The 11,039-nt window shown below is 56.0% G+C and overlaps 2 protein-coding genes across 2 annotated transcripts; both read left to right on the top strand.

The window, feature by feature from the left end:
* Positions 1-1,984: 1,984 nt before the first annotated feature.
* On the top strand, positions 1,985-3,040 carry LOC112617003 (testis-specific protein 10-interacting protein-like; the record flags this gene model as incomplete). The annotated part of the gene is made up of 3 exons (XM_025373734.1): positions 1,985-2,084; positions 2,270-2,394; positions 2,895-3,040. Coding segments are annotated over 3 exons (349 nt in total), but the record flags the coding sequence as incomplete, so codon positions are not given.
* Positions 3,041-4,733: 1,693 nt separating this feature from the next.
* LOC112617001 (U4/U6.U5 tri-snRNP-associated protein 1) lies at positions 4,734-10,724 on the top strand (the record flags this gene model as incomplete). The annotated part of the gene is made up of 12 exons (XM_025373733.1): positions 4,734-5,245; positions 6,967-7,024; positions 7,408-7,463; positions 7,987-8,113; positions 8,237-8,342; positions 8,599-8,676; positions 8,792-8,891; positions 8,981-9,123; positions 9,255-9,461; positions 10,161-10,285; positions 10,373-10,488; positions 10,582-10,724. Coding segments are annotated over exons 1-12 (1,572 nt in total), but the record flags the coding sequence as incomplete, so codon positions are not given.
* Between the last annotated feature and the right edge of the window lie 315 nt (positions 10,725-11,039).

Here is an 11,039-nt window from a genome sequence, read left to right as displayed (position 1 = left end):
TCTGGCTGCCTCGGCCTTCCAAAGTTTTGGGATTACATGCATGAGCCACCGCGCCCAGCCAAGTGTTTTGTTTTCATAGTAAGGCAGGAAGTGTAAGGTTCAGAACTCCAAGTGGCAGGTGCAGCAAAAAGAGTGATTCAACCTCACTCCTTTTACTTTCTGTTTGAGAGGGTTAAGGCATAAGTAGATATCTCCCATGCAGTCTCTCAGCCCTTAGAGCCTGTGAACTTCACTGTCTGAGTGGAACAGGAGACTATGTCTTGCCTAGGAAGGGCGGGCACAAAAGAAGTTGTCCTGTGGGAGGGAGGCATGTGTCTTCCTTCCATTCTGAGGTGATGCATGGGGCTGACACCCACAGGCACCACTTCCCTTTCTGCTCTGGGCTCCTGTCATTGTTTTTTTGAGACAAAGTCTCACTCTGTCGCCAGGCTGGAGTGCAGCAGTGCGATCTCGCCTCACAACCTCCAACTCCCTGGTTTAAGCGATTCTCCTGCCTCAGCCTCCTGAGTAGCTGGGATTACAGGTGCACGCCACCACTCCCAGCTAATTTTTGTATTTTTAGTAGACAGGGTTTCACCATGTTGGCCAGGAGGGTCTCCATCTCCTGACCTCGAGATCTGCCCGCCTTGGCCGGCTCCTGTCACCTCTAACAGAAATAGCATAAAGCATCCAGCAGGAAAAGTGCACAAAATATCACAGAAAAGATAGGGACTGCCAGCTCATTTCCCACCTCCCCTTGTAACTGCCATAAATTCCTCCCTAAATAGTGAAAGCCTTTTTTTTTTTTGCAGTAACTTGTGTTTCTGGCCATGGGTTTTCAAATCCATGTCTTTTTCTCAATGGAGGAAGGTTCCCTCCCTGGCACAGGGCCAAGGGGCATGGGCCAGCAAGGCTGTGTTTTTTCACAGGGCCCAGCACACTCGCTGAGGTCCCAGCACAGGTCTTGGGGTCTTGTCTGCGTCTCCCCTCCCTTCCTGTCCATGGGTGCTGCCTCCACACCTCAAGGCCTCTCTTAATGTGCTTCACAGATGGATGCCTGGTCTCATGTGGGCTGTGGCCCAAAGGCCCTTCTTGCTGCTAGGGTGCTGTTGCCCAGGCTGGAGTGCGGTGGCACAATCTCAGCTCTCTGTAGCCTAGACCTCCCAGGCTCAAGCGATCCTCCCACCTTGGCCTCCCAACTAGCCAGGATTACAGGGGCACACCACCACGCCTGGCTGATTTTTGTAGAGACAGGATTTCACCATGTTGCCCAGGCTGGTCTCAAACTCTTGGGCTCAAGTGATCCACCCTCTTTGGCCTTCCAAAGCGCTGGGATGGCAGGTGCGAGCTGCCACGCCTGGCCATGCTGGGTTTTTAGAAATGAAAACTGTGCTTCCCCAGTGGAACCCTGATCTCTCCAGGGTGTGTTTTTAAAATTTGAAATATATATATTTTTTTAGTTTCTCTGTCCCATTTTCCAAGCTGTCTGCTTATAAGAACCAGAGAGAATGCTGGCAAGCTTGTCCGATCCCTGCTATATAGCACAGTGAAATAAACTGAGCCCAGAGCCAAGAGCCCAGAGAGAGGCCTCGCCCAAAGTCACACAACCAACAACCACAGCTCCCCCTCAAGGGGAAGAGGATGGGGAGGGAAGGCTATGTAAGCAGGTGTCTGGAAGCTCAGAAGCTAGCACTGGTCCCTTTCCCGTGGGGGTGGCACAGGAAGATTGGCAAGCCCCAGCTGCACAGGGCTCGGCCCCTCACTTCCTAGCTGCACAACTTTGAACAAGTCCCCCAACCCTCCTGAGCCATCAGTAAACTGGGTGAATAATTTCCACCCTGGCTGACTTCACAAGCAATCCAGGCCAGAATGGGAATGAAATAGCTTTGTAAAGGTGAGGGTGAGGACGTGAATATCAAATCTTTAGTGAAGATGAGCCGATTCAGGAGTGGAGATCAACAGTTGTGTCCATGGTTAGCTGCACAAAGGCCTGTCTCCCCTGCAGGCGCCAGGAGCGACAACGCTTTGCTGAGTACCAAGCGGAGCTGCAAGGCATCCAGCACAGGGTGCAGGCCCGGCCCTTCCTGTTCCAGCAGGCCATGCAGGTGAGGCTGCCCCCTGTGAAGAACTGGCTGAGTGGGTCAGGGAAGCAGGATGCGAGTAGGTCCCTGCAGATAGGATCCCAGGGCTGCTGCCCTCTGGAATCCCTGGGACTCCCTCAGTAAGCAGAGCCCCACCTTGCCCTTGGCAGCCCTGGTGCAGAGCGAGAAGCCCTCTTCTCTCTCCTCAGGCCAATGCCCGGCTCACTGTCACTCGGCGCTTCTCCCAGGTGCTGTCAGCACTGGGGCTGGATGAAGAGCAACTGCTGTCCGAGGCAGGAAAGGTGGACAGAGAAGGCACCCCCAGGAAACCCAGGTGAGTCTCCCCGGCAGGTCAAGAACTGGCCCTGCCATGCTGCTGTGGGAAGGGCGCCCACACCAGCACTCTGGGCTCTGGAGGGCCTCCCCCAGGACTGGCAGAGAGCCCAGAGGAAGGCAAGGCCAGGGTTGTCATTCCTACTTCTCAACGAGGAAACTAAGGACCTGAGGGGCAGGGCCATGTTTAAGGACACAGGAGCGAACAAGCAGCAGAGCCAGTCTGGGACTCTGCAACCACATGAGCAGCCACACACCAAGCTCTCATTAGGGGCTGGCACCACCATGCTGGTCACCCCATGTCTTAGAATAACCTGGTACAGAGCAGGGATTATGAGGCCCACTTGGCAATAAGGAAAGTGAGACTCCAGAAGAGTCACTTTGCTCAGGATCACACAGCAAGCCAGTACAGGAGCAGGGTTTGAAGCCACATTGTCAGTGGTTTCCTTGGGCATGGGGGTGAGAACTGCAGAGCCAGGGGCCTCTATCTGTGTCTTGAAGGAGCCACAGGTCAATGGGGGTGAGAATGGAGCACTCTCCTCAGAGGCCCCCAAGGACAGAACCCACCGGCAGCCAGCCTGACAGGCACTACAAGCCCAGCCTGGACCCGGAGTGCAGTTTCTGAGATAAAATTAAAGGCTTTATGGTAAACACAGTGTGGGATTTCTGCTGGTGGGGGTGGTGGAGGCTACGGGTTGGAAGTGGGAGGTGGCAGGTGGGTGGGCAGCAGGCTTAGCTCTGTCCCCACACCCCCTCCCCTCCAGGAGCTCTGGCTCTTTTGGTTCCCTCCACCCAGCACACACAGCCCCTTCTCTGCTCCTGAGGAGTGGGGACATCTCAAAGAGCAAGAGCTGTAACTTCTCCACCCCATCTTCAATGTATATGTTGGGTCCTATAAATTCAAGCGTGAATAAGACGGAATGACTCCTGCCTCTGAGGACGCCCAGTGAGTGGGAGAGGGCGTGGGCCCTTAAACGGGTGCATACATATCCCAACCCACGCTCACATCCCAACACACGCTTATATCCTAACACATACTCATATCCCAACACAGGCTCACATCCTAACACACGCTCACATCCTAACACACGCTCATATCCTAACACATGTTGAGTTGTGCAAGGCAGGGAGCCACAGACTGAGCAACCCTTGGGTGAGGGGAGGGGTTTCAGGACCGATTGGGATTGGGTGCACTGGGCTTTTTTTTTTTTTTTTTTTTTTTGAGACGGAGTCTCGCTCTGCTGCCCAGACTGGAGTGCAGTGGCGTGATCTCGGCTCACTGCAAGCTCCGCCTCCCGGGTTCACGCCATTCTCCTGCTTCAGCCTCCTGAGTAGCTGGGACTACAGGCGCGCGCCACCACACCCAGCTAATTTTTGTATTTTTAGTAGAGACGGGGTTTTACCATATTGGCCAGGATGGTCTCGATCTCTTGACCTTGTGATTCGCCTGCCTCGGCCTCTCAAAGTGCCAGGATTACAGGCGTGAGCCACCGCGCCCGGCCTGCACTGGGGTTTTAAGTCCCAGTAGTTTTAAGTTAGGGCTCCTCTCCTCAAGAAAAAAACTCATACACACAGATGTGCCACATTTTGCATTCAATTTCAGGGGTTCCAAGGATACACTGACGCTCATGTGGCGCTCCTTCAGTCTTAACAGTTCACGGGGCGCGGGTTTAAAAAATCCAATCCAGGGCTGGGCGCAGGGGCGCATGCCTGTAATCTCAGCACTTCGGGAGGCCAAGGCGGGTGGATAGCCTGGCTTCAGAAGTTCGAGACACCCCCCGCCCATCTACAAAAAAATACAAAAATTAAAGGGGCGTGGTAGCGTTCACTCGTAGTAGTCCCAGCTACTGGGAAGGCTGAGGGGGTAGGATCACTTGAGCGCGGGAGGTCGAGGCCGCAGTGCGCCGTGATCGCGCCACTGCACTCCAGCCTGAGCAACAGAGTGAGATCCTATCTCAAGGGAAAAAAACAAAACAGAAAAACCAGGGAACGTGGGAAGGAAGCGTTCCCTAACGATACTAGTTATAGCGGGTCGGAAGCTGGGCTATGGAATTGGAGATAACGGGAAAACAACACCCGTTGAAGCCACGACCCTAGGAGTCCACTAAGCGAGCGCCCATTGTAGGAGGGAGGTGTCTACGGAAAGGCCGTGAGGTAGTGAACACCCCGTTGCCGGTGAAGTGCAAGCGCAGGGATGCCGGGGAGGAACTTCCAGCCACGAAGACACTGGCTTAATGCCCTCTAAGTCCTTCCAGTTCTGGGATCCCATCTCCGGGTTAATTCCGCTTCCCTTGAGTAGCGCATGCACAACCGGACCACTGGCTCAAAGAACCCACCCGACCCGCGACGGCGCGAATGTGCAGTGGAGCTGTGATCCTAGTCTTCCCATGAGCCTCTGGGGCCGGCTCCAGGGCGAGCGACGGAAGCAGCCGCTCTTAGTTTCCGGCAACACGACAGCGGCTGCCGAGCGACCCGGAAGTATTCCCATTTTGCGTTGTCTGGGCTCGGCGGCAGCCGGGCTTGGAGTGGACGTGCCACTATGGGGTCGTCCAAGAAACACCGCGGAGAGAAGGAGGCGACCGGGACGACGGCGGCGGCCAGCACCGGGGGCGCCACCGAGCAGCCGCCGCGGCACCGGGAACACAAAAAACACAAGCACCGGAGTGGCGGCAGTGGCGGTAGCGGTGGCGAACGACGGAAGCGGAGCCGGGAACGTGGGGGCGAGCGCGGGAGCGGGCGGCGCGGGGCCGAAGCTGAGGCCCGGAGCAGCACGCACGGGCGGGAGCGCAGCCAGGCAGAGCCCTCGGAGCGGCGTGTGAAGCGGGAGAAACGCGATGACGGCTATGAGGCCGGTGAGGAGGCGGGGCCTGTGCAGGGGGCGGGTCGGGCAGGGGTCCCGGAACGTGCGGGTCTGGGTGTGCGCACAGTGTCAGCAGAGCTCTCCGGACCGGGAAACCCCCAGACTGTCTATATCAACTCTTATTAAATAGTCTTTCTACGGGATCCCATGAGCCCAGGAGTTAGAGGCTGCAGTGTGCTGCGATCCCGCCAGTGCACTCCAGCCTGGGCAACAAAGCGAGACTCTGTCTCAAAAAAGCTTTTCTACGATTGTTTGGGATTAGAGGTAGACTGTCTCCACCTGGCTCCTTGAGGACAGAGAGCTTCCGCTTTCCTCAGTTGTCTGGTACAGTCACAGATTCTCAATAAATGTGTTGAATGAATGAATGAAGTAGTGTCAGCATATGCAGAGGCAAGAAAAACCTGGTATTTGACGAATCGTATTGGACGAATCGTGTAGGGCTCATGGTAGAGAAATGAAGGAGTAAGATAGGCAGGGATGTGAACGCAAAGAACCCTGTACTGTAGGCTCTGTTAAGAAATGCAGATTGTCTTGACAAGGTAGTAGGGAGCCTTGGCTGTGAGTTGAGGAGTGAGTTGCTCAGATCCGTATTTTGTAAACATTACTGGATTGAGAACTTAGTCAAAGGTAGTCAGGATTGGAGACCAGGAAATCAGAAGGGCTACAGACCAGGTGAGGGCTGATGGTGGCCTGCACCAAGGCAGCAGCAGTGGAGTGGAGAGAAGTGGACAGGTTGGAGAGGTGTTTTGGAGGAGGAATGAACAGAACTCAGCACTTGTATGAGGGTGGGAAGGAGAAGGAATTGAGGATGACTCCTTGAATTTTGGCTTGAGCAGCCAGATAGGTAGTGGGTGTCATTTCTACTGAAATTGAGGAGTAGGGAAGAGAAGGAGATTTGGAGCGGGGTAGGGGAAGATAATTCACTTTTGGGGTTTTCAAGGTTTATGTGCATAGGGAAATCCAGAGTTTGGACTGGATAAAACCATTGGGAGTCAGTATCTGGGTGGCCAGTGAAGCCCGCGAAAGAATGCGACATGAGAAGCCGGGGTCAGGAATAGAACCTGAGAAATGCCCTTATGTTAGTAGTAGGCAGAGAAAGATGTTACCAAAAAAAAGAGATAGAGTAACCAAAGAGGCAGGAAAACCTTTGTGTCATGGGAACTTTGGAAACAGAGTATTGTTAGAAGGAGGGAGTGATCAGCAGTCCCATATACCACAGGAGATCAAGCAAAACCAGAACTGAAAAGAACCCGTTAGATTAGAAATGAAGGAGATTGGTGACTTTGGGGAGCCTGGAGAGATTGGGATCCAGGGCCCAGGTGGAGAGTGGAGCCTTCAAGATACAGGATGGGAATGCAGGAAAGGAAGAGGTTTTTTTTTTTTGAGACAAAGTCTTGCCCCATCTCTTTAAGAGACCTTGTCTCTTAAAAAAAAAAAAATGAAAGAAAAAAGGAGAGGGCAGAATGGTGACTGTAGCAGTTTGGATCTCTTGGGTGAGGATAGGAAGGTGCGCAGAAGAGGCAGGGCTCTGAGACTGGACTCGGGCAGAGGAGCTGCTGGGGAGCTTGGGTGGAAGAAGCTGCTGTTTTCTGGTGTTTCATCAGGCCCAGGTGCTGGTGAGGGGCCCTCATCTTTGATCCTGCAGTTGGAGGCAATGATGCTGGCTTGTTGGCCCTATGTTCAGCTCCTGAGCCATGCTTCTTCTTCTTCCAGCTGCCAGCTCCAAAACTAGCTCAGGCGATGCCTCCTCACTCAGCATTGAGGAGACCAAGTGAGTATTGTCTCCCTTGTTTCCACTTTGTTTTTCTAAGATAGGTGGCTCTGGGGCCAGCCCTGGGGAGGCTTTCTCACATGAAAGTGTGCTAATTGGAGTTGGAAAGGTTGTATAAATCATCTTAGCCAACAGTAGAGTTATAGAAGAGGAAACTAATACCTAAGAGTAAAGTGGCATTCACCGGTTAGACACAGACCAGGCTGGCGCCCATGTTTCCTGCTTTGGAGGCCAGGGCCCTTCCCAGTGTCCTAGGCTTCCTGGGGCAGACCGTGTGTTTGGGACCGCTCACTCCCACCCTGTTTCTTCTCCTGTCTGTTTGGAAATGCACATGGCGCCCTGTGTCTTTGATAGCCCCTAACACTTGTATCTCTTGTTCTCAGTAAACTCCGGGCAAAGTTGGGGCTGAAACCCTTGGAGGTCAATGCCATCAAGAAGGGTGAGTATGGGGCTGAGGATGGGGTTTGGGGGAGAGGGCCATCTGAAGGGGTCTTTGAAGAACGTGGGATTAGAGGGCAGGTTCAGCACGGTTTAGTGGTCTTACACATGCATATTTGCCGGAAGGCACGAGGTCCCTTCTTGCTGTTATAATGTGGACCTGGGGCTCTGCTTGTTTTCTGAGTTAGAGCTGTGGCCGTCGCATACTCACTCTGGCTGTGAGGTGTTGTTAGATGGACTGGAAGATGTGCACGCTTGCTGCAAACTGGGCTGTGCGGGGGTGGGTCTGTTGTTTTTCTTTAAAGCACAATTTGAGGAGCTTTGGAAGCCACAGAGGGTCCTGTCGTGCTGCATGGGTTGGCCAGGAGTGTGGGGACGAAGTGGGAGCAGGGAGGTGAAGGATTGTTCCTTCCTGTCCTGACCCCTTCTGGCCCCCTGAGCTGGAAGGGGGCAGGGTGAGTGGCTCCCTCCTCTCCCCACCAGCCATGGGCGGGCATAGCCTCACGTCTGGGCCCCCCTTCCAGAGGCGGGCACCAAGGAGGAGCCCGTGACAGCCGATGTCATCAATCCTATGGCCTTGCGACAGCGAGAGGAGCTGCGGGAGAAGCTGGCGGCTGCCAAGGAGAAGCGCCTGCTGAACCAAAAGCTGGGGTGAGGGGTCCTGGCCAGGGCAGGCAAGGGAAGGGCTGAGGAGGCCACCATCCCTGGCTGCCTTTTGAGTGGGGTTGGGAGCAGGAGCTGGGCTCCTCGAGCATCACTTTCTCCCCTCTTCAGGAAGATAAAGACCCTAGGAGAGGATGATCCCTGGCTGGACGACACTGCAGCCTGGATCGAGAGGAGCCGGCAGCTGCAGAAGGAGAAAGACCTGGCAGAGAAGAGGGTGAGCACCTGGGCAGCATGGGGTGGTTGCCCAGTGCTTTTGCTGGCCTGACTGGGCACTGAGGCAGGGGTCGACCCCAGAGAGGTGAGACAGGGTTCGGAGAGGGGATGGGCTGTGGTTGGTAGCATCCGCTTTGGATTCTCAGCAACTTTCCTGCAAGGCCTGCTCTTTTTGCACTCCGCTTGGTAGAGCCCTGAGTGTTTTCTGGTGGTGCTGAGTGGCCTGAGGTCCTAGGTCACCCCTCCCTGTCCCATAGGCAAAGTTACTGGAGGAGATGGACCAAGAGTTTGGTGTCAGCACTCTGGTAGAGGAGGAGTTCGGGCAGAGACGGCAGGTGAGGCTGCAGAAGCCGGGGTGGGTGGTGCAGGGCACACTGGCGGCCTTGATGCTGGAATCCCAAGGTTGGGCGCATGGAGGGAGGTTCTTTACGCGCCTGATTCTTCTGTTAGGACCTGTACAGTGCCCGGGACCTGCAGGGCCTCACCGTGGAGCATGCCATTGATTCCTTCCGAGAAGGGGAGACCATGATCCTCACTCTTAAGGACAAAGGTGACGCGAGCTGGGTGCCTTGGGTCGGGGCACAGCCTCTGCTGAGTTGCGGACAAGTGTGAATGGCCACTGCTCTGTGCTGCCCGCAGGCGTGCTGCAGGAGGAGGAGGACGTGCTGGTGAACGTGAACCTGGTGGATAAGGAGCGGGCAGAGAAGAATGTGGAGCTGCGGAAGAAGAAGCCCGACTACCTGCCTTATGCCGAGGACGAGAGTGTGGACGACCTGGCGCAGGCACGGCCCAAGCAGGCTGGGCGGCGGGGGCTGGGGTGGAGAATGTCGGGAATAGGGGCTCTGAGGAGGTGGTGGCTCAGTGGCTTTTCAGGAGCCACCCTGGGTCCCAACCTGTACCTCTTACCTTGCAGCAAAAACCTCGCTCTATCCTGTCGAAGTACGACGAAGAGCTTGAGGGGGAGCAGCCGCATTCCTTCCGCTTGGAGCAGGGGGGCATGGCCGATGGCCTGCGGGAACGGGAGTTGGAGGAGATCCGGGCCAAGCTGCGGCTGCAGGCTCAGTCCCTGAGCACGGTGGGGCCCCGGCTGGCCTCCGAGTACCTCACGCCCGAGGAGATGGTGAGCCCTCTTGCGCCTTGTACTCGGGGTCATGATTCTCCCTCCCCTTGGGGCTCCTGCGCTGCCCGCAGGCCCTGGGAAGAGAGGGCAAGTATTTGTATTCACAAAGCGCTTGGCCTCGTGGGCAAGCAGTAAATGGCAACCTGGGGAGGCACCAGGTGTTGACGGGTGAGGGCTACTGAGCCAGATGGGCCCCAGTTGGTGTTTCTGCTCTGCCATACTGCCAGCTTGTGCCTTGGGTAAGCCATTTAACTGTGAGCCTGGGGCGCCCCATCTGGAGTGGCAGTGATAGGAGCCACCTCCTGAGGTTGCTGTGAGGATGAGTGACAGTGTGGGTGAGGGGTGACTGGAAAGGCGTGCGTGGATTCTGTCCGCAGAGTGACTGTGTGAACGTGAGGTAGTCAGCTGGTGTAGTAGGCGTCTTGCTCAGTGGGTAAGAGCAGGACTCTGGAGCCAGACTGCCCGGCTTTCCCACCTAGGAGCTGGGTGACCTTGGGGAAGGTACTTAACCTCTCTGTGCCCCAGTTTCCCTAGCTCACCAGTGGAATGGAGATAGTAACCACCTCACGTGTTGCTCATGTGTGAGAAGTGCTCAGGACACTGGCTAGCACAGAAGAACACCAAAGAAGTGTTCATCCTCGCGGGCTTGTGGCGGCCTGCCTTTCCCCGCCCCGCCCCACGCCTCTCTCTTCCCCTCAGGTGGCCTTTAGAAGGACCAAGCGGAGGGTGAGGAAAATCCGCAAGAAGGAGAAGGAGGTCGTAGTGCGGGCGGATGACCTGTTGCCTCTCGGGGACCAGACTCAGGATGGGGACTTTGGTTCCAGGTGGGCTTGGACACCATGGTGGGGTGAGAGGGCTGGGCTGGGGTGTCCCGGGGGCCGGTGCTCACCAGAGAGGCCTCCTTCCCTCAGACTGCGGGGACGGGGTCGCCGCCGAGTGTCCGAGGTGGAGGAGGAGAAGGAGCCCGTGCCTCAGCCCCTGCCGTCGGATGACACCCGAGTGGAGAACATGGACATCAGTGATGAGGGTGAGGGCCTGGCCAGGGGGTGGGAGGGGGCAGGGACAGGAGCCCCGGGTTGGAGGAGATTGTCTGAGCAGGCATCCCCTGTGTATCCCCCAGAGGAAGGTGGAGCTCCACAGCCGGGGTCCCCGCAGGTGCTGGAGGAGGACGAGGCGGAGCTGGAGCTGCAGAAGCAGCTGGAGAAGGGACGCCGGCTGCGACAGTTACAGCAGCTGCAGCAGCTGCGAGACAGTGGCGAGAAGGTGAGACTGGGCATGGGCAGGCCTGGGGCTACCAGTGCGTCAGCAGTCACCTGTCCTCACGAGCACATGTGTCATAGGCAACAGCCACATTCCTGTCTGAAGCCTCTTTTCCATTTGTTTTTTGTTTTCTGGGTTTTGTTTTTTTTTGAGACAGTGTTTTGCTCTGTCACCCAGGCTGGAGTGCAATGGCGTGGCCTCGGCTCACTGCAGCCTCCGCCTCCCTGGTTCAAGTGATTCTCATTCCTCAGCCTCCTGAGTGGCTGGGATTACAGGCACCTGCCACCACACCCGGCTAATTTTTGTATTTTTAGTAGA

Source organism: Theropithecus gelada, unplaced genomic scaffold (assembly GCF_003255815.1).
Source record: "Theropithecus gelada isolate Dixy unplaced genomic scaffold, Tgel_1.0 HiC_scaffold_15781, whole genome shotgun sequence".
In the NCBI taxonomy this organism is placed as follows: domain Eukaryota; kingdom Metazoa; phylum Chordata; class Mammalia; order Primates; family Cercopithecidae; genus Theropithecus; species Theropithecus gelada.
The sequence above is the reverse complement of the archived record's forward strand: the minus strand, read 5'-3'. Positions and strand labels throughout refer to the sequence as shown.